At 47.7% G+C, this 21,402-nt stretch overlaps 2 protein-coding genes across 4 annotated transcripts in view; both read right to left on the bottom strand.

Moving 5' to 3' along the window:
- Positions 1–208: 208 nt before the first annotated feature.
- On the bottom strand, positions 209–13,017 carry PRKAG1 (protein kinase AMP-activated non-catalytic subunit gamma 1). 3 transcript variants are annotated; one of them, XM_047065803.1, is made up of 12 exons: positions 12,905–13,017; positions 8,949–8,997; positions 3,161–3,313; positions 2,879–2,960; positions 2,722–2,780; positions 2,536–2,581; positions 2,379–2,433; positions 1,949–2,075; positions 1,678–1,843; positions 1,486–1,523; positions 1,072–1,218; positions 209–932 (listed from the first exon to the last, which is right to left on the bottom strand). In XM_047065803.1, exons 1-12 carry the CDS (start codon positions 13,000–13,002, stop codon positions 828–830), a joined length of 1,125 nt encoding a protein of 374 aa, XP_046921759.1. In that variant the 5' UTR covers positions 13,003–13,017; the 3' UTR covers positions 209–827. The 3 variants fall into 3 exon arrangements, with proteins under 3 accessions (XP_046921759.1, XP_046921761.1, XP_046921760.1); XM_047065805.1 differs by having other exon boundaries at positions 3,161–3,270; positions 12,905–12,987; XM_047065804.1 differs by lacking the exons at positions 8,949–8,997; positions 12,905–13,017 and adding an exon at positions 5,187–5,586 and having other exon boundaries at positions 3,161–3,270.
- A 155-nt stretch (positions 13,018–13,172) lies between these two features.
- Positions 13,173–21,402, bottom strand: part of KMT2D (lysine methyltransferase 2D) — a 40,368-nt gene continuing 32,138 nt past the window's right edge. The window contains exons 48-55 of the mRNA XM_047065802.1: positions 21,270–21,397; positions 19,979–21,119; positions 18,951–19,087; positions 18,728–18,858; positions 16,779–17,064; positions 16,466–16,539; positions 16,233–16,341; positions 13,173–16,072 (exon numbers count right to left, since the gene is read on the bottom strand). Coding sequence (XP_046921758.1) covers positions 15,980–16,072; positions 16,233–16,341; positions 16,466–16,539; positions 16,779–17,064; positions 18,728–18,858; positions 18,951–19,087; positions 19,979–21,119; positions 21,270–21,397 — 2,099 coding nt within the window. The 3' untranslated portion in view covers positions 13,173–15,979. The remainder of the gene's footprint in view (positions 16,073–16,232; positions 16,342–16,465; positions 16,540–16,778; positions 17,065–18,727; positions 18,859–18,950; positions 19,088–19,978; positions 21,120–21,269; positions 21,398–21,402) is intronic.

Consider the following 21,402-nt stretch of genomic DNA (forward strand, 5'->3'; position numbering starts at 1 on the left):
GATTAAATGAATTAATATATGTAAGGCACAGAGAATGGTGCCTGACACAATTATCTGTGTGTGTGTATGTGTATGTGTGTGTGTGTGTGTGTGTGTGTGTGTACATGTGCCATTATTCTGTTGTTGTCAATAATGAGTTAAAGAAGCCATATGAAGTAGGACGTTTGAGCACAGTGTCTATCAACTATAAGAATCAAAAACACTGCAATACCATGAAGAGGTTCCTGTCATTTTAATTACGTTTGCCATGAAAAGCAATAACCTCAGCTAATCACTCTGCCCTCCTCCTCTTCCTAACCCCCACCTCCCTTCATATGCACACAGCACAGGAACCCAAAGGCCCTCCTCCCCACAATCCTCCCCACTGCCATTATGGGAAGAAATGTCACTAAATGGACTCAGCCTCCTCCATACAGCATTTAACAGGATAAATAAAAATACCTTTAGAAGGGGTTTGTTGTGCTATTATCTCAGGGTGGAGTCAGGGGCAAAGGCAGAGGCAAAGGCTGGGTGAGGTCTGGGGATCTCTTAGAGATCAGAATTTGCTTGAGGGGCACACAGCCCATCATTCACCCAGTAAGGGGGATATGTCTAAGAAGACAGGGGCTAAGATGGGCTAGGCTGTATGTGTGAGGATAAGGACAGCTAAAAATCCATTCTCCTTCCTCCCCCCACACCTTCCCCAGCTCCCAGGGAGTCCCAGGTAGGGGGCTCCCAAGCAGAGAACAGAGTTACAATTCTCTTAAGGTTTCATCTGTGGTTCCTAGAACTGTGGGCAGGCAGTGAGTGGGGTATGTCCCCTGGTGCTGCCTGACCCGTTCCCCAGCTCAGGGCTTCTCTCCTCCTGTGAGCACCAGGGCCTGCAGGATGTCAGACAGTGATACAATCCCCTTGACCACATCATTCTCATCTACCACTACAAGTCGGTGAACCTGCGTGAAGCAACACAGGAGAAAAGGGATTTTAGTGACGGCCTCAGTTAGGATGAGCCCTTCAACCCCGACTCTCCTTGCCAAACCCCACACTCAAAGCTGCTTCCCCCAGCTCCTTCTGGGTCACTGGCCTCCCTACCTCTGCTTCCACCAGCCTGTTGATGATGGTCTCCAGAGTCTCATGCAGGTAACACTTGAGGACACCCTCAAAGTAATGTGATCGATGTTGGAGGGCTTTCGTCACAGACACATCTAAGTTGTTGTAGGTCTTTTCTGCTGCCAGATTCTGGGGAGAGAGAGGAAGGTGCTTGCAGGAAGCAAGGGAGCCAGCCCCCAACCCCTGACCCCACCCACCTACACCAGAGGGATTTAGGGTAGTTGTCAGTCATGCCCACAAGCCACACCCAACTCATTCAATTCCTTTTCAAATAGGATTCAAAAGTTTGGAAGCTTCTAAAACCCTTAGGTCCCAGAAGAGACTCTCTTCTACTCCCTCTCCACATTCAATACCCCACCCCTTTCCCTACCTCCCAGCCCCTCCACAATCACTCACGATAACATCAAACTTGGAGTAGATGTCCACCACACGCCCTAGGGGGACAGAGGCAGCTCAGCAAGGAGGATCTGGCATCCAAGGCTCCCCCTGCCTATAGCATCGCCCTCCGGGCTGAGCTGACGGACAGATTTTCCCAGAACCACCCTGGCTTCCCTGGAGCCCTCCCTCTTCTTCTGTGAAATCTCTCACCTTTCTCGTCTACTACTGGCAGTGCTGAAACTCGGTGTTGTACAAAGATGCCCAGAGCCACGTAGACAGGGGTGGTGGTGCGGACCATAGCAATGTTAGCATAGGTGCCAATCTGTAGCTCTTCCAGAGACTTAGACATGAACTCTGGCTTGGGGAACTCAGTGATCTGAGGAGAAAACCATCAGCTTGATCTTGAAGGCTCCCCAAACCACCCCTGGATACCCCTCCAACCTTGTATATAAGGAGTAAAAACCAGGCTGAGGACACTTACAAACAGTTTGAGGAACTTGAGGATACGCTTGTGGGTAAGGATGTACAAGGTGTTGCCTGATTCTGGGTCAATAACTGGCAGCCTGTGGATCTTGTTTCGAATTAATGAAGAGACAGCATCAAACAAGCTGTGGGAAGGTGGGGAATAAGGATAAGTCCCACAGTGCTGAGCCCAAGGTGGGTAAACAGCTTTTAAGAACATATTTACAAAGAGGGAAAACTGGTGACTGGGAGAGGACAGCAGTGTTCAAACCAGACCTAAAGAGTGTGTGAGTGTGTGTGTGTGTGTGTGCGTGCGCGTGTGTGTGTATGTGTGTTTGTGAGGAGCATCTTTTCTCTCTTCTGCCTCTAGATCTCTGGGTATCTAAAGCTTTAGCTACGCTGGTGGCAAGGCTCTTCCCTTTCTGGACAAATGGGTAGCTGGAACTCACCTGGCATTAGGAGAAATGCAGACAAGTGGTTTGAAGGAGTCCTGTAGGTACACCTCTGAAGGGAAAAGGGAGGTTCACAAAATACCAGTATGGAAAACCACTTCCCACTAAACTCTCCATCCCATTTTCTTTTTACAACCCCCAATTCTCTACATACCTCTCCAAGTTTCTATCTTGTGTTCTTCCAGCTCATAGATCTGTACCTGGAAGCAGAAGCAACAGAACTTGAGACTTGATCTCTCTGCTGCATTAACCCCTTGTAGTTTCCTTGGGAGAAAGGAACTGAGAATGGGGGACTCTGGGTAGGGAAAGTGGTTTTGGTCATTGCGCTAAGGTTCCTTACCAAGGCTGATTTATAGTAGCGATGCAGGATATTGATGAAATCAGTGATGGTCAGCATGCCTAGAAGCCAAGACAAGATCCCTCAGCACTGTTCAAAGCTTCTCTCCCTGCCCAGCACAAGATGCCAATAATTCTGTGTTCCAGAAACTTTTGCTTACCCACAAAACTTTGCTTCTTACTATCCCACAAAGGGGCAGCCCGTACACCATTAGTCACCAAAGCAAAGAAAGCTTTCTTCACCTGTAGTCAAAAAGAGTAATAATCACAAAGGAAAATTCACAGGGTGCAGGACTTTAAAAGAAAGGGGTTGGGTATGCTGGGGAAAACATGAGACTAAACCCATATAAGGACAGGGATATTACCCTTGGGATGAGACAGGATGAAAGTTTTTGAACCAGAGGCTCCTAGGAAGGGGGATGGGAGAAGAGGATTTCACCCACCTGCAGGGAAGTATCAAATACAACCAATTTGGAGCTTGTGGGAATCAGGTCATAGCAGCGATGAGACTTCATGAAGGAAGTATACACACTATTGTTGGATTCTGGGGTCTCTGCATAGGGTGGGATAGTTAGAAGCTTCCTTCCATGCATCAACTCACAATCAAAAGAGGCAGAAAATAAAAGTGTAGTTGTTCAAATATTTAGAGGCTGATTTTTTTTTATAAGGCCCCCTTGTCTATCTATTTTGTTCCTATTCCCACAAAACCTGGATAAACCTGTTAGAAACCATTTCATTCAACCCCCGACTCCAGGTAGGGCTATATTTATTGGCTCCTTATGCAAAAGATGGCTGACTAAAACAGAAAGTCTATAATATCTATCATTAACCTGTTTAGTCTAAAAGTTTTTTTCTCATCTTTAACTCAAATTTTCCCTTTCATATGTTTAAGCGCATTTTCACTTGTTCTCTTTTCTCAGTGAAGATGTAATTAAGCTTCTTAAAATTCAAGTAAGCTTCTTAAAATTCTTCTAAGACCTACAGATGAGAAAGTCCTGGTCCAAGTTGGGCCATTTTAGATCAACATTCAGTTGGAGCCCAGTGCTCAATTAACCTGGCCCAAAACACCCCGAGAGTCCATCTTGGGATGACCCTGTGAATCAGAAATCATCTCACCTACTCTAGGCCAATGGGAGACCCTGGATGTGTTTACTTGTCTATTCCTCGGATTTTAATTGCTTGCTTTAAACTGGAGAAGCAACCCACAAAATAATAACCTGAATGTGCTATGTACTATGCTATGTGTACTTTAAAAATATGACATCATTTAATCCTCACAGATTGACAGTAAATCTGGAAAGCAAATACTGTCCTCATTTTTCAGATGAGAAAACAGGTAGGAAGCAGTTAAATAAACTGTTCAAGGTCACACCATTAGTAAGTGACAAGAAAGACTTAAACACAGACCTACCTGATGCCAAAGTTCATGATCTTAAATCCTATGCCAGTTGTTTGTTTTTAATTTTTAACCAGTCATACAGATACACAGTTTAAAGAATCAAATAGTTCTACAAATTTTGTTAAGAAAAACTAGTCCCTGGCACCTACTGCCCTGTACTAGCCCTCCCCAGAGATGAGACCTCTTTTAGCTGATCATTTTGGCACTTATTTCTATGTGTATAAAGTAACAAGCTATATATATTGCTCTTTTCTGATATTTCCTCTTTTGGGCATTATCTATTATCATCCAAGGTATATGAGAATTTTTAGTTCTCCTTCATACTAAGACCCCAACACAAACATGAACCTCCCATCTCCCCATTCTTCCAGAAGTTAAACTATAATGTTGGTTACATTAGTATTTAAATAATTTTGACTAAATATTATTATTTAGAGCTAAGCCCAACTGTAAACTCTTGACTTTTTTTTTTCTTTTCCTTTTTTCTAAAGATTTTATTTGTTTAAAGTAACTTCTACACCCAATGTGGGGCTTGAACTCACAATCCTGAAATCAAGAGTCATATGCTCCACTGACCAAGCCAGCCAGGCACCCCTTCATTTATTTTTTCTTTCTTTTGCAACTTTGTTTTCCCTGGAGTTATTGTCGTCTTTTTTTGTTTTTAATAACTAATTGAAGTATTTATAACTAATGCAACCCCAAACTCTTCACCAATTGTTTAAATCTCCTTCTCAAGGGGTTCAGAAGCACTAGTCTATCAATTTAAACAACCCAAAGAAGTTTATCCAGAGCCCAGTCTATTCTGACCTGCCCAAATCTGGGCTGGTTTGCTGCTGTGCACAGCTGTCATCCTGAGATCTTCCTTCATCACCATCCAGGGGCCCCCTTTCACGTCTCTCCTGTATTGGCACTCCTGTGTCCTGTATCCTAGGATTTCATCTTTTTTTTTTTTTATTACTCCCTTGTTTTGGGAGTGTACATCTTCCTGTAGCTTCCCGAGAAAGGGTGCATGGGAGGTAAATTTTTTGAGAACTTTCAGCCTGCAGATATCTTTATTTTCTTTATTTTACCTTCATCTTTGATGTATAATTTGGCTGGATATAGAATTCTAGGTTTGAATTTATTTTCCTGCAGCATGCTGAAGGCACTGCCCCATTGCTGTCTAGCTTCTGGTGTGTTGAGAGTCTAAGGCAATTCTGATTCTTTTTATGTAACTTGTTTTTTTCCTCTCTGAAGACTCAGGATCTTCTCTTTGTTTCCAGTGTTTTGAAATCTCATGATGATTCTGGTTTAGTCGGGTCAATTTCATCCACTGTGCTGAATACTCAATGAGTCTTTTCAGTATGAAAACTAATGTCCTTCAGTTCCAGGAAATGTTCTTGAATTATTTCCTTGATCGTGTCCTTCCCTCTGTAATGTCCTTTTTCTGTAATTCCTATTATTTATTTATTTTAAAATGTTTGTTTATTTTTGAGAGAGAAAGAGTGTGGGCCCGCAAGCAAGGGAGGGACAGAGGATCCAAAGCGGTCTTTGTGATGACAGCAGAGAGCTGGATGCGGGGCTGGAACTCATGAATGTGAGATCATGAACTGAGCCGAAGTGGGATGCTCCACTCACTGAGCCACCCAGGCACCCCATGTAACTGCTATTATGTAGATTATAAGAGTTCCTTGACTGACCCTTTAAGGTTGTTTTTATTTGTTTTGGTTTTTTGTTTGGTGAATTGTTGCTGTTGTTAAAATATCTTCTCTCCTATTTTATGCTCCTTTGTTTTGGGTGTGGTTTTTTTTCCCCCACTTCTTTGATTTTTGTGGGTTTTTTTTTAAGATTGTATTTTTAAGTAATCTCTACACCCAACATGGAACTCAAACTCACAACCTCAAGATCACGAATCACATGCTGTCTGGACTGAGCCAGCCAGACACCCCACTTCTCTGATTTTTAATTCTACTTTTTGGGAAACTGCCTCAACCTAATTTCCCAAACCTTCTACTTAGTTCTGAACTTTTGCTATTATACTTTTAATATCCTAGAGCCCCTCTTTGTTTTCTGAAAATTCCTTTAAAAAATGGTTTCCTGTACTTGTTGCATAGTGGAAATGTTCTTTATCTGAAATTAATGTTAATTTCTAAAGTTTTCTTCTCTATGCATTGAATTTTTCCTTCTGTTGTTTTTCCTGTTTCTTTTAAAAAAATTTTTTTAGTGTTTATTTATTTTTGAGAGAGGGAGAGAGAGAGAGAGAGAGAAATGGCATGAGTGGGGGAGAGACAGTGAAAGAGGGAGACATAGCTGAGCTGTTAGCACAGAGCCAGACACGGGGCTCAAACTCACGGACTGCGAGATCATGACATGAGCCAAAGTTGGGTGCTTAACCAACTGAGCCACCCAGGTGCCCCTTCTATTTATTTCTTTTGCAGGGGCAGTTTGGATCATTTTTCTTTTAAACAGTTTTTTTTTTTAATGTTTGTTTATTTTCGAGAGAGAGAGACAGACAGAGTGCTAGCAGGGGAGGGGCAGAGAGAGAGAGAGAGAGAGAGAGAGAGAGAGAGACAGACAGAAGCCAAAAGAGGCTCCAGGCTCTGAGCTGTCAGCACAGAGCCCGATCTAGGGCGCAAATCCACGAACCGAACCGTGAGATCATGACCTGAGCCGAAGTCAGATGCTTAACCGAATGAGCCTCCCAGGCGCCCCTCCTATTTGTTTCTTTTGTGGGGGATGCAGTTTGGATCTCTTTTCTTTTTTAATGTTAGAGACTTTCTTTAGATGTCTGGTAATCCTTGGTTTAAAGGAGCACTCAAACCATATTCTAAGAGTGCAGTCTTTAAAGCTGATTGGAAGCTCAAGTGTACCCGTTAACTGTTAACACAGTTAACTTGTTAACTGTGAGCTGTTTAGATGGGGAACAGTCCGTATTTTTAGGGCTTTCTCTTCAAGGGGATTCTGGAGAGAAGGATTATTTATTCAGTTCCACGCTTGGGAGTATGAAGTCTTTTCTGTCAGCATTCTGGAAACTGGATTGGAAAAAGGACCGGAATTTCAGCATCCAGAGTAGTTCACTTCGTGCTCCTGCATTTGCTATAGTACTTCAGCCCTCAACTAGGCCTGAGCCCCTCTCCAGACCTTCAGTCTTTGCCAAAGTTGGGAGGGGCAGCTTCCTAGCTGCACTCAGTGGAGCAGGGAGTCTCAGATTCTGACTGCTTCTTAGATCTTCAATGCGTCTCGCCTTTCCCCATTGCTAGTTTATAATTCAGTTTTCTCGGGTCTGCTAAATCATTTACCACTCTTGCCTCTGTTTTCCAGCTCCCAATTACTATTGTCTCCTCTTCTTTTCTCCCTATTCTGCCGGGTTTGTACCTTTTGAAAAAAAATTTTTTATGGTGGTTTTAGTCGCTCTTTGTAGAAGAACAAGAGTAGATGTGTGTATTCAATCCACCACCTGTAACTGGAAGCCCACTATTGTTTTTCAAATTTGACAACTCACAGAACTCCCAAGAACATGTCTTTTTTTTCAAGGTCGTGTAGGGGAAAACTGTGGCCTGTGCTGCTGGCCCCTGTGGGACTCCAGTATTCCAAGTGTCCCCCATCCTGGGACTCCCCTGCCTTGCCTGAGGCGGATGGGCTAAAGGAGTTCCCAAGAACATGTCTTTTGATGTCAGTTTAAGGCATACTTCATTGATAGTTAAATAATATCATTTTAGGCTACAGAATTACAAGCATATTTGATTTGGCTGTCTCAGTAGTTTAAAAGTAATTTAAATCAGTTCCCCAATTTTAAAAATCTGGAGATTAACATAAAGATCCAAATTCTCAATTGCTTTCAAAATCAGATCTGACCAAACCAGGCTTGAATTCCTAAACGGTGACAACGGACAAGACCTGGATTGTTGCTGCCTCCTTTTACACGTGACGAGATCTACGGGTTGTCAGGAATATGCAGCCTCCAGCACTGCTTGGTTCATGCAGACAGTTTGAGTTTTTGACCCTTGCCTTGGTGCTACTGCAAATGTACTCGGATACATAAAACAGGCACTGCTATCACGTGGCAGTCTCAGTTATGAAGAATATCACCCAGATCATTCAAATATGACCACATTAACTTTTCTGGATACCAACAAAATGAAAACAGAACATTTAAAAAGTCTTGTGGAGAACTCAGAGACCCTTAATAATCTGTCCTAAGACCTCACCCCATATTTCAATTCTCTGAGAAAGTATGTACTCCTGATACCATAAATATGTCCTGGGAAGCCCCAGGAGTGTTCCTGGGCAAAATCCTTTAAGGGGGGGTGCCTATAAGTTCTGCTTCTTTCTAGATGGTCTACGGTTAACCATTTCCTTCTCACCAGTTATTCGGGAAGGTGCTGGAATTGCCTTCTCCTGTGCCCTGGATTTTATGGTTTAGTGTCTCAATTTCTAGATTAGTTTTAAGGGCTTTCAAGGCCTTTCTATAATTTCTTGTGTACACTCAGTGGCTTTAGTGAGCTCACTGGATGATAAAAGCCTAGTGGCATTGTTTCTGGGCTAATTCAAAAGTACTAGGGGCCTTGATTCATGGTTAGGCAGCCCAGAGTTGCCTATGGAAGTTTTTCCTCAAAAATTTCCTTTAAGTGGTTTGATAATTGAAAATCTTAGTCATCCCCACCCTGCCCAAGATTTACTCCTGGGTGCTCCTGCCAAATTACTATTCCTGATTTGTATGATTTGGCACATTATCTGGCCCAGTTTTGATTTTTCCCAGGGGGCATCCTGAGAAGACTTGAAAACATTGCTGAAGACAAGGTATGGTTCAGCTATTGCTTTCATAGCCGGTCTCCTTTCTTTAGTAAACTTACCTTGAGAATGCTCATTTTCCAGAGCTGGGGAGCTATCTGAAGAAGCAACCTGGAGAGACAAAAGAAACAAAGATTCAGTCTATCCTTGATTCCATCCATTTTAGTCTAACATTGGGAAGGGCTGGTGAACTAATGACTTCATTTAAAGCACCATAAGGCCCTCTTGAAATATTATCTCATTTAATCATCAGAACCACCCTGAGGTAAATACTCCTATTAGCCTTATTTTCACACATTAGGAAACTGAGGTTCAAGAAATATTAAGCAGCCTACCCAAGGTCACGTGGCTGGTAAGAGGTAGAGTAGGAATTTGAACACATATCTGTGTGGTTCCAAAGCCTATGTCCTTATATACTACACTGCCTAATGAAATATTAGATCTTAAAAGCCAAGACTAGAAAATCTGTGCTTAAGGCCAGTCCCACAAGGTTCTCACAGATGTACTTTATAAAAACACGGAAGCCAGAGAGACAATACTGCTTTCCCCTCAATACTAAGCCTAAATGTAGACACTAGAATCACAGACATACCCCTTTACCCTAAGAGAGGACCATATCTGGGGAGGATCCCGGCAGTTGACTGTCACAGAGAGTTAAAGCTTAAATGACTGAGGGGTAGATGAGGACTGTCAATGCTCTGAAACTGAAGACCTGACTCCTCTTAGCACCCTTGTGAGTCAAAGGCTGCTACAGCCCAGAGGATGCTGGTTTTCTAAGCTTCTTTGCCCCTGACAGTCTTTGAATACAGAGAAACCTTCAGAACCATGTCTGTGCTCCCTCAAGTGGGAACATTTGGAAATTTCATTGTTATCTAGGAACGCAGGAGGGGTCATGATAATTTCAATCTACTGGAATGAACAAGTTTGGCTCCGTTTGATCTGGGTAATATACCCAAACTAACTTAAAGTCATACTTCACCTACATAGCTGCTGTAGTAACATGAAATTAAAAGCCTCGGCTTGAGCCTGGTAAGTTGGCTGGTAAACAGGGTCAAGTTGGCAGGACAGCCCTAAACGTCCCTCCCCTAATGGGCCAGGGTGGGGGCAGAGGGGGAGGGGAATAATCTCCTTCTCTTCTCTCTGGGCTGCATACAACTATCAGCTTGGCCTGGCATTTTGGCAAGGCTATCGGAACAACAGCCTCATCACTTATAAGTGGGAGAGAGGGCTGTTCAGCAGTAAAGATACACACATAGTATAACACAGTCTCACAAAGATCTATACAGAGACACAGAAACAGTTGCTTCTGTAGAAATTATTGTACCCATTATATAATACTTACATACGGCACTGTGCTACAGTGTTTTGTTTTGTTGGTTCATTATCTATCCAAACAGGTTTTAAATTCCTGGAAGCCTAGAACTATTTTGTATTTCTCTGTATCACCCATAACATCTAGCATGGGGTTTTGCATATAAATCTCAATTGCTTTGTTTTTTAACTCTCAAATTAATAACGATAATGATGCACACCGATATGAACAGAGAGACCTATGATTAAGTTACAGAGAGAGAAAACAGATGTACAGCTAGAGATACAGAAACCTACACAATAGTCAACCACAACTGAATATGACTTTATCTTTCTGCCTATTTATCCACAGAGGAGGAGAATTACGTCCACTCTTCTCTGCTTTTAATAACACAGGAGACCTGAGAAAGTCCCACTGTAATACATGAGTACAAAATATTATTATACAGACGCAGGCTAGATCTGACACATGGACTCACAGTTTCTTCTGAACTCCTGATCCACATTTCTAATTGTTTGCTGGACAACCACAGATGTCACACAGACTCCTCAAATGCTTCAATACAAAACAGTATCTGTCCTTCCACCCTGTTATTGTTACTGTGGTTCCCATCTTTTTTTTTGCATTGCTCTCGTAGGTGCCTAGAACTGTAGTTTTGATTCCTCCAAGAATGGGCCACGCCAACATGTCTGCTTAGGATCGCAGGGCAGGGCATGACCTAAACTTGTCCTTAACATCTATCAGCTAAGCTGATATGTAAGAAATGCCTCAAGTCCCTTTCTATCCTTTCCACTTTTACAGTTTTAACTATAGCTTTTACCTCTCACTTCTGCAGCATTCTCTCAATTGGTCTCCCTGCCCTAAATCTATCTCCTTTTCATCTTTCATGCTGTCTCCAAGTTCTCTCACTAAGCATCTCAGGTTTGTAAGGGACTCTTATCTCCAGCAACCAGGAGCTCAGTACTTTCTGAAGTAACTCCATCCATTTGCAGAAGCTGTTGAGAACATTCCTAAAGCACACTTACTGCCTTGCTTATAGATCTTCATGGCTCCCCTTATTACAAAACAAAGTTCAAACGTAGTGTGGCATGCAATACCTTCAACCTGACCTCGGCCTACTTTTCCAATTTTTTCTCCCAGTGCAAGCAAAATCCAAACCTCCAGCAACATCATGCCACTGGCTCACCCCCAATTAATCTTTACATACCCCGATTTCTATGCCCGTGCTCACACTGTTCTCTCAAACTGCAAAGCCCTCTCTTAGGTTTACAATAATTTCTCCCTCCCCATGCTTCCACAGTCCTTTGTTTGCATGTTGATGATAGCATTTATTACAGTCTACGTTCACTAACAACTGTCATTGGCTTGCCCTCACCCCCGCTCTAGGCAGGCTGAGCATTTTCAAAGCAAGGGTTTTCTTTTCTTTTTAAAACAATTTCTATCCCAAGAACCTAATCAGGACATAAAATGTGAGGGCCAAATTAGAAAATCTATATAAAAATGTTTTGTAAACTATAACACATTTATGAGTAAGTAAAATAAAAATTGATATGTTGTTTTCAATTTAATGGAATCAGACCCTTCTTTTATTTATTTATTTATTTATTTATTTATTTATTTATTTAGTAAGTAAACTCTACTGCCCAACCTGGGGCTAGAACTCACAGCCCTGAGATCAAGAGTCGCATGCTCTGCTGCCTGAGCCAGCCAGGCACCCCAAACTCTTTATTCTTGTGCAAAATCCTCTTAATCTGTAAGAGCTAATTCCCTTGCCTGGGTGACCAACTGCAAATCAACTTTACCACACTTCCGTCTCTTTTCTCGTTTATAACTCGAGGGCCATGACCTCTCTGCAGGCAGAGAAAGGGTGTGGTAAAGGAATTACTATAGGCATGGGACTGACCCAAAGAAAGGTGAACCTGCCAGTAACATGATAAAAACGAAGACATGAAGGGTTACTCTGCTTGACAGAGAATACATGGTTCCAGATGCTAGAAGGCGGCTCCGGAGAGTGAGGGTGGGTCCAAACATGCAGCGGGCTACCTGCAGCATCTCTGGGAGGATGACAGGGGCCTGCCACAATTGGGCAATGCCTGCTAGCCAAGAATGATCCGTGCCGCCTGCTTACAGTCGCAGAGCAGGGCATAACCTAAACTTGTCCGGGGACAGGGCGGCCTCTAACACTAAAAAGATTCCCTCCTTCAGAGAAAGCCCACTTTTCAGTCTTACTAAGGCAGTGTGAGTTCGCTGGACACCTCGAAGCAGAGGTCTTTGTGATCGCAAGGCTCACACTCAGACAACTGAGGGCCAGGTGCTACCTGCAAGTGGCAGTCCCTTGGAAGCCCCCCCTCCCCCGCCTCACCCAGGAAAGCCGGGTCACAACCCTGCTCTCTGGCAAACCTCTGAAGGTTTGAGGTGCTATGAGGAGAGGAGGCCCCAAATCGCTAGGGTGTGCGCGGGTTCCTAGCGGAGAGCAAACACTGCCAGCTTGGGCTGAGACTACCGCGGACGGAAAGTATGCACCGCGCGGCCCAGTCCTAGGAGATGCGCCCAGCGAAGGAGCGGAGGGGCAGAGTCACGGGATAGGACAGGCACCGGCTTCTCGTTTACTGGGCAGCAGCGCCGGTCCCTGTCCAGGCCTCCCTGTCCCCTAACGGGGGGTCTCAGGCTCCACAGCGCCCCCCGCCGCCCTCCCGTGCTCCTCACCGTCTCCATTTCAAGAGTCGCAGACTGGGCTCGCTCGCTTTAGGAAGCTCTCTGGGAGCCGGGCGGGAGGGGTGGAGGGGGGACAGGTCCCGCCCCATGTCCGGTACCGCTACACCACTTCCGCCTACGTCAGACAGACGCAAGCCAAGGGCGGAAGGCGGGGAGTTCACTCTTCCGGCGTGGCCTGGCCTGAGTAACCGCCCTCCCCCGGGTCCTCTCGGACCTCACGGATCCGCCGACGGCGAGGGTGACTGGACCGAGCCGCTTGTATTTAAAATGTTCTTTTTTTATTTGTCGTTTAAAAACAAACTTGGAAGAAGCAAAATCCAAAACTTGCCCTTTGCCTCTTGCAACATAAATTATGTACAGTTCAGAATGATCGCTGATACAAAACATGCCAAGGACAGGGCGCTGGGGGTGGAGGGAGAGAGGGCGCTTTAAAAAAGGGAATCATTTCATCCGTTGTTACGAAGGACCAACCTTGCTGTACAGGATACACACAACACAAAATAAAGTCTTCACGGGATTCACACTTGTCAGCGATTTATTTTTTAAAAAGGGGGAGGGTCCTGGAGGTGAGGGGAGAAGACTGTAAAAGGGAAAAACTGAAAACTGAATATGTGCAAGTGTAAACCAACCCAAAATACAAACACGGGGGGGGGGGGCGGGCGGGAAGGGAATTCAGATGCAATTATACAGGCGGGATACTTTAAAAAAAAAAAAAAAAAAACCAACAACCAAAATTCCAACCTTGTAGCTTGGGTCTGAGTTAGTTTATATAAAAATTAAAAACTGTATAAGGTTTCTTCACTAAATTCTACAGGACTATCGGATACCTAGCATATGCTTACAAAGTCTGCCCCATCCCCTTTTCCCAATCCCAGGGCCCAAGCCCCAACCAGAGCCTGACTCACAGGAGTCAATCTCCCCCTCCCTGTAGCCTAGACCTTTTGCTCTTGGAAAAGGAATATCCAATGGCTTTGGGGGCAGCAGCCCAGTCTCCCCACTGTCTGATTTAATTACAGTGGTTTCTGTGGGGGTGGGGGGATGTTATTCTCTTAAACATTTGCAGCTTGAAACAGTTGAGGAAGCAGCTTAAAAAAAAAAATTCTCCCTACCCCCATCAATCCGCAACCCCCCAAATTCAAAAACAAAACAAAACAAACCTAAAATCACAACAGCGACCGTGCTCCCCCTCCAGCAGGCCTGCCCATCCACCGCCACCAAGCCCACCCCTACACTCCAGACATTTGATTTTTGAAAATATTAATTACAAAATGTCCTTTGCCCACAGCCCCTAGGAGAGAACTGCATATAAGCTTCATCTTCATCCCCACGCGCTCCCTACTAGAGACGGGTCTGGGGCCTCACCCACCCCCAACCTACCCCTACCCCCCAGGAAGAGGTTCAACTGCAGCACAAGCTTGGGCAGAAAGGGGAAGGAAAGGGAGGCAGGGAACCCATCACCCTCTGGCTCCCCCTGGGGCCAGCTCTCTTTTGTGCGTTATAACATAGTCCAACTATACAAAGGGGGTGAGAATTGCCCAGCCTCTATACCCCCACCTTACAGCAGTCACAGCCAGGGGGTGGGAAGGAGGGGGTGAGGAAAAGGGCGGTAGGTTGGGTTATGGAGGGGGCCCCCCCACAAGGGGAGCTCCATGTGTCCGCCCCACGCCCCCCTACCATTTATAAACTGGTTTTGTAAAAAGAAAATAGATATATTTATATAGAATATATAAAGCACAAAAATTAGTAGTTTTACATTTGCTCTCCCCGGGGGTGGGGGGAGAGGGGAGGGTTCTCACCTCCAGCCGGCTCCCCCATTCCCCACAAGACTATGTACAATCCCATGTATAAATAGATAAATACCCCCCACCCTCCCCGCGCTGACACTAAGCTCCCCACCCCCACATCACCACCCCTTCCCACCAGACCAGCAGCAGTTTGGTGACTGAGGGAAAGTGGGAGCTCCGGGCCACACCCTGCCTCACTGGGTATGGGCATGCCACTCAGGGATAGCCCTCACCCTACCACCCACCCACCCCATCCAGGGGCTGGAGGGCAAATGGGCTCATGATGGGGTTGGGAAAACAGGAGGGAGATATCCTGGTCCTAGGTTTAGCACCCCCTCCTGCCCCCATGTCTAGATGGAGAAGGAAGTCCTAGAGCAACTCGGGGCCAGTTATCCCCAATCTTCATCATCATTAGCCTCAACCACCATCCCATGCCCATAATTAAAAACAAAGATGGATTTTTTGTTGTTGTTTTTCTTCCTCTTCCTACCCCCCTTCCACCCACTCAGAAGAGGGCAGTGAGGTGGAAGAGAGGATCGGGGCAGTAGGGGGCTTGGAGAGGGTCTCACATTTCAAAACAGCAAAAAATCCAACACTTAAATGAGGTAGGTGTGGGTGCGGGGTCTCCTTGCCCGGCTTGCCTGGCTCGCCCTCCTGGGCAGCTGGGCGCCTCTTTCCCGTTCATGTTGCATTTGTCAGAGTGGAAAACAAGGAAACACAACCCATAGAGAGACAGAAACACAGAGGAGAAGAGGGAGACAGAGACAGATTGAGAGGGAAGGGGATGGGAGTGAGGGTGGGGGCAGGACCCGGCAGGCAGGGCCAGGTGTGGGACCCGGCCTTTGGGATTGTCAAGCTTAGTCAAGTCTCTTTGCAGCCTTGAGTTGGGCCGGAGAGGTCGGTGGGAGCAGCAGGGCTGTGAGGCCCGGCCACACATCCTCCTCCCCCCTCCCTGCTGCCTCCCAGTTGCTTCTGGGTAGTTCCCGGCCCATATCCCCCTCAAACCTGAGATGCCCAATGGCTGCTTCTGTCTGGCCCCTCCTGGAGCTGGGGGCAGAGATGCCAGCCTGGGGGCCGGTGGCGGGGAAGAGGGTTGCCCCTGGTGCCCAGGGTGGGCTTGGCCTAGGGCCCTCTGCCCCAGCCTCCTGCTCCAGGGGCTCCGGTCAGCCGGCAGCCCCAGCCCTGGGTCCTGGCTCTGGCTGCTACCTCTCTTCCCCCTCATCCCTTTCAGGGAAGAGGTTGGGGGTGGGGGGACTCCCCTGCCTGGTAGCCTCTAAGCTTCTTAGTTCATCCATTTTCGACAATTCCAGGCTCCACAGTGGCAGGGGATCTTGTGCTGATCGTCCTCAAAGTCAAACTGATAGTCATAGGTCAGCTGGAAAGAGAAGAGGGTAGAAATCAATGCCAGCCCCCCCCCAGAGGGAGTAGGGGAGGGCAGAGATCTGATCTGAGGGTAGCGGCCTTGGAGCTTGGCTCTGGGGAATGGCAGAGAAGAGGGAGCTTCTTTGTCACTCACACACGATACTTCCTCTCACCTCCTCTCCTTTGGGGATTCGCCGGCTGGAGATGATGATGATTTTATCCTCCTTGTCAAACGTCACAACTTCCGCCACACAGTTAGGGGCACAGGAATGGTTAATGTACCTAAGCAGCGGGCCAGAGTCGGGGATGCCAGGCAACTGAGTTGGGATGGCTTTGGTTCCTTGTTGGCCCACCCTGAGTGTCACCCAGGGACCCCTAAATCCCTCCTTCCTCATTCCTCTCTCACCTGGCAGGACCTCCGGTCAACGTAGCATCAATCACATGTTCATTGTTTATTCGGAACATGTAGATGCCTCGATTCTGGAAAGGAAGAAGTTGTACAAGTGAGGAGAGTATCAGAGAATGGTAGTGGTGCTGGTGGTGAGATCAGGTAGCAGACGTGGGCAGTGGGCTTATCTTCATTTCTTACTCTGCCTTTCTCCCATCACTTACCTCCTCCTCCCGCAGCTTTCCACCTGCTCCCCTGACCCCGATTCTGCCCCTTGCTCCTCCGCTGAGTGCAGACCATATACCAAGATGGCCCCTCTGCCAGTCCATACCTGCTCCTCATAGATTTTCTCCCGCCGGTTGGCCACCTCGTTGCGAATGATGGTGCCAATATACTCAATGACCATCGTGTGCTTTTCTAGGTCCTTGGCGGCATAGAGCCCCAGGCCCTGGATACGGGAGCGAGCCAGATACACATTGTTCTTCCACTCAGTGCGCAGACGCCGGTACTGTGATGACTTGGAGTGCACAAACTGCTTGCTGTATGGGGTGTTGGTCTCGCCTGTGAAGGTGCTCTGATACGCCTTGGACATGCTGGTGCTGTTCAGGGTGTGAGGCCTGGGAGGTGACACAGGCCATGACAAGACAGCTCTCCCTCAGACCAAACACACACCACCCGCCTCCTCCCCGGGATGCACAACATGCCAGTTAGGGGCATGTGCTGTCTTGGGAATGGAGCGGAGGCATGTGGGTCTTGGCTTTGGTGAGGTAGCCACTAGTTATGGGAACCCTTCCAACACCTGAGTGGGACAGAGAGCCCAGGATGGGGGGTGGGGTGTGGAGGGAGAGGGGGGCACCAATTCCCCTACACTGAGCCCGCTCTCCCATCTCCCCACCTTAAACCCCCCTCTTGCCAAACATTACACAAGGCCATGCTCCTCTGGGAGGTCTTCCCCAAGCAGCTGAGGCCTGGAATTTAAGCTCATGATTTGCTCAAACATCCGAGTTCTACCTCCTGAACATACTGGAAGCCCTGAAAATGGGGGCCGTGTCTACCACATCGGGCTGGATTTGAATTAAAAGTGGCTCTGAATTCACAGCCAAAAAGTGGTATCCTTTCCTTTCTTCAGACTGTCCCCTTCTCTGACATAAGGTTGGGCTCTGTGCAGATGGCTCAGTGCAGGGGAATGACTGCTGCCTGGCAGGATGCCTCTTCACCACCCTAGGGCACCAGCCAAAATCTTGCCCATCCCAGAGCAGTGGTTTTCAAACGTTTTTGATTCTTTTCTATTTAGCAGAAATCTGTTTTTATTTTTTCTTTAACAAAATGTCATTGGAATTCCAATACACAACCTAGATGAAAAGAGAATGCTTCTGGATGAATCCAATTTGGGGAAGGGGGAGTTATGCACGAAGAGGGCCAGGTTCGGCTTACTCGGTTTATGTGTTCCAGGACTTTCTGAAACACACAAAGTTTGAAAACCACTGTTGCATCGAGGACTAGGGATGACTGGGGTAGTAGAGCCTGATGCTCTACAACAGCCCAAGGAGCAACAAAAGGCCTCCAAGAAAACCCTGTTACGTGGATTCTGCCTCCCCTCTACCCAGGGACCAAAGTCAGGCTACCGTGGCACACAGAAAGAGCAGTGAACCGCAAGTCAAGAGGTAAGGTTCTGGTCCCAGCTGCGTGACCTTTGTCTAGTCACTTAACTTTTCTGGGCCTCAGTTTTCTTGGCTGTAAAATGGGGGTCATACCACCTGCCCTACCTACCTCATAAGGTTGTTGTGAGGATCAAATGAGATAATGGATGTGAAAACGCTTTGAAAAAAAAAGTATAAAGTGCTATACAAACGTAAGGTTTTAGTATTTTTCAATTATATTTCTAATTATTTTTGACACCAACTCAGCCTGGGGAAGGGAAGGTGACCCTAACACTTATAGGGTGTCTCAGGTTTGGGAGAATCACAGGCCCCCTAGAAGCAAAATAAGAGGAAGGAGGTGACTGGCCCCCTTACACATTTCATAAAATTTCACCACCATCTACCCAAAACCTCCCCAGTAGCCATTCCCAGGGTGCCCAAGATAAGACTATCCCAGACCCCAGGCCAACCTAGGATACCTGAGCAGGGTGGAGGAAGAGGAAAGGGATACCCTAAGTGATACCTGCATACCCTCTAATCAGGAGGCCTAGAGTGAACCCCCAAACCCTCCTAATTGGCCGGAGGGTTCCTACCAACTACCCACTCCCACATCCCACAGCCCCCCCACACACAAGCTCACCGTTTGTAGTGTGTGAGGATTTTAGGCTCCGATCGGGCACAACCAGTGGGATTGATCATGAGTGGCAGCTCCATCAGGGGGTGGCGTCCATAGCGGAATAAATAGTTTTGACAGCTCTCCACTCCAGGCAGCTGTGGGCACAGGCCGTGCTTGCCTTAGCCTGAGCATTTTGGGGGCAGGACCAGAGTCCCCGGTGCCCACCTGGCCCCCAGCCCCTCCTTACTGATTCAGCTATGCGCAGCACGGCGTGCACCGTCAGCCCAAAGAGCTCCTCGCCTTTCAGGTACTCAGGGAAGAGCCGCAGCATGTCGGCCTCTTTTCTCATGGCAGCCACAGGCTCAATGATGCGATTCCACACAGCTAAGAGGCAAAGAGAGAGAGCAGCCCTCAGAGGCGATTTCTGCTCACTGACCTCAGCCCTAACCTCCATTTGGAGCTATGGTCATTTCCTGCGGCCTGCACACCTCCCTGTCACGAGGCTGTGTCGTTCTTCAGGACCCTCCACTGGCCTCCCAGTCCCACTCTCCCTCAACAAGCCAGAAGGCTTCCTACCCTGGAGGGGCATCACAGAGCCCTATGACACACAAACATGGACCCAAGGCCCAGAAGCCCCAGCACAGGCCACAGTGACTAACCGAGAGCCAGAACAATAGGCATGCTCTGGACTTGGGAAGACTTGGGTTCAAGTTCCAGCACAGGCTTTAGGCCCTTAAGCCAAATACTCAAATATCTCTAAGGCTCTGTTTCTTTATGTATAAACTGGGCAAAATGAAAGTACTTACATCATAGGGTTGGCATAAACAAAATCACCTGTGCCACATGGTACACGCTCACTTATTTTTATCATTAACGCTAAAACTAAGATCAACAGAATTTGTGCCACATGGTACACGCTCACTTATTTTTATCATTAACGCTAAAACTAAGATCAACAGAATTTTGACCAGGGCGAAGCAACCATAAGGAACACGTGGTTAAGAACAGGGTGGGTGAGCTAGATGATGCGGTCTCAGAATCAGAATATTCTTTAGTTCCACTGCAGGTAGGAAAAGAAGCTAGAATACACGAAGTAGACTAGCAAAACATCTTCAATTACAAGAGAATTAAGGTGACCAAGAGAGGCTAAAACACTTTCTCTGGGGATCTCTAGAAGACCTCTACCTGCCCGAGGTCAGGGGAGGAAGGTCACTCACAAAGACCCTGAGGATCTCTCCCATTTCCGTATTACCATTTGAAGGGCCCAGTGCTCACCCTGGGGGGAGGCGTCGGTGAAGACCAGGTCCTCCAGGCCCTGCTCGATGACTTTGATTATGAACTCGGGCCTTCCGTTGTTCTCGCCGATGGAGCAGCGGTAGCAGCAGCGGCGGTTGTTGGTGCGGAGGCTCCAGTAGATGCGTGTGGCCTCATAGCCCACAGGATAAAGGGCAGTGGCACTGTGGAAGTCGGCCATTTGGTGAGGGAGCAGCTGTCCAATGGCATGGAACACAAGGCCCCCTACACGGAACATGTGCAGCCGCTCTCCCCGCTGGATGATGCTGGCGATTTGCTTCACCTCATCCCGCTCAATGTAGACCCGCCGGAAGACAGCAAAAGAGCTCAGCTCCTGCTCACAGGGTCCCTTGATCTTATGCATTGGACACAGCATGGTCTTGTCCTTGAAGAACATGCACTTGGCGCGGATGGCACAGGCAAAATGGTAGACGTTGGGACAACGCATTCGATTGCAGCTGCTGGTGGCACCGGTGCGCTGGCACAGGGAGCACTTGGTGAGCAGTCCTCGGTGCAGGGCAACCTCCACGTTCATCAGTGCCCCGCCCTGGGTCTCATATACCTCCGTGGACCACAGAGCGCAGTTGAGGTGCACCCACAGGTCCAGGTCCAGGTTCAGCAGGCGGGCAGGTCCATCAGTGGCCCCATCACCCTCCTCGTGACAGAAGCAGCAGCGCCGCATGTCGCGAGGCACCTTGTCGGGTCGCAGGGCTGTGCCGAGCTGTTCCATAAACTCCGCCACTTCCCGCTCATCCTCCTGCCGTCCACCGGCCTTCTGAATGGTCAGCAGCAGCCGCAGCCGCTTCCAACGCACCCCCTTCCACTTCTTGAGGCGAGGGGGCCGGGAATCTTCACCTTCTTCAGGGGGCCGGGCTCGGGGCTTGGGTCGGGCTGATTCAGGGGATGAGGCCAGTGGCAGAGGCGAGGGGACAGGTGGCTCAGCTGAGGGTTCAGCCGGGAGTTCAGCCAGGGGTTCAGCAGGGGGGCTGGCAGGAGAGGGTGCCAAGGGGGATGGGGGCGGGGAGGGTTCTTCAGGAGGCGGGGCTGAGAGCTGTCGCACATCCAGGTTGGAGACGTTGTAGGTGTAGCTGTGTTGGGTGGGTGGCTCTGGGGCAGGGCTCTCCTATGGGAGGGCACGTGCCCGGTATCATTAGTGCCAGCTCCTCACTTAACTAGCCCCCTCCCTCCTCTCACCCGGATGCCACTCTCCCCAAAGCCCTCTGCCTTCTTTGCCCTAGCCAGACACCCACCTCCCTTTCTCCCCCAGACCCACCTGTTTCAGGAGGCTCAAGATGTCTAGCTGGCTCTTGAGGGTATAGCCAGGCAACACTGCATCAAACTGTTTCAGCCAATCAGGGCCAGCTTCTGGGCTCTTGCCTCCCAGGCCCTTTTCTTTCCCTCCTGCA

The sequence above is a fragment of the Lynx rufus genome, unplaced genomic scaffold, assembly GCF_022079265.1.
Source record: "Lynx rufus isolate CCGP_SWC_20201006 ecotype Redwood Valley unplaced genomic scaffold, mLynRuf1.p SCAF_7, whole genome shotgun sequence".
Lineage (NCBI taxonomy): Eukaryota > Metazoa > Chordata > Mammalia > Carnivora > Felidae > Lynx > Lynx rufus.

Bases quoted from the DNA above. Each gene is read 5' to 3' on its own strand.
- PRKAG1 (XM_047065803.1), bottom strand. From the start codon at position 13,002: ATGGGGCGGGACCTGTCCCCCCTCCACCCCTCCCGCCCGGCTCCCAGA. The intron at 3,314-8,948 runs GTAAGTTTACTA...TTTGATTGTGAG, and splicing joins GGAAAATGAGCATTCTCAAG to TTGATGCATGGAAGGAAGCT. The intron at 1,219-1,485 runs GTGAGTGATTGT...CTCTCTCCCCAG, and splicing joins ACTCCAAGTTTGATGTTATC to AATCTGGCAGCAGAAAAGAC.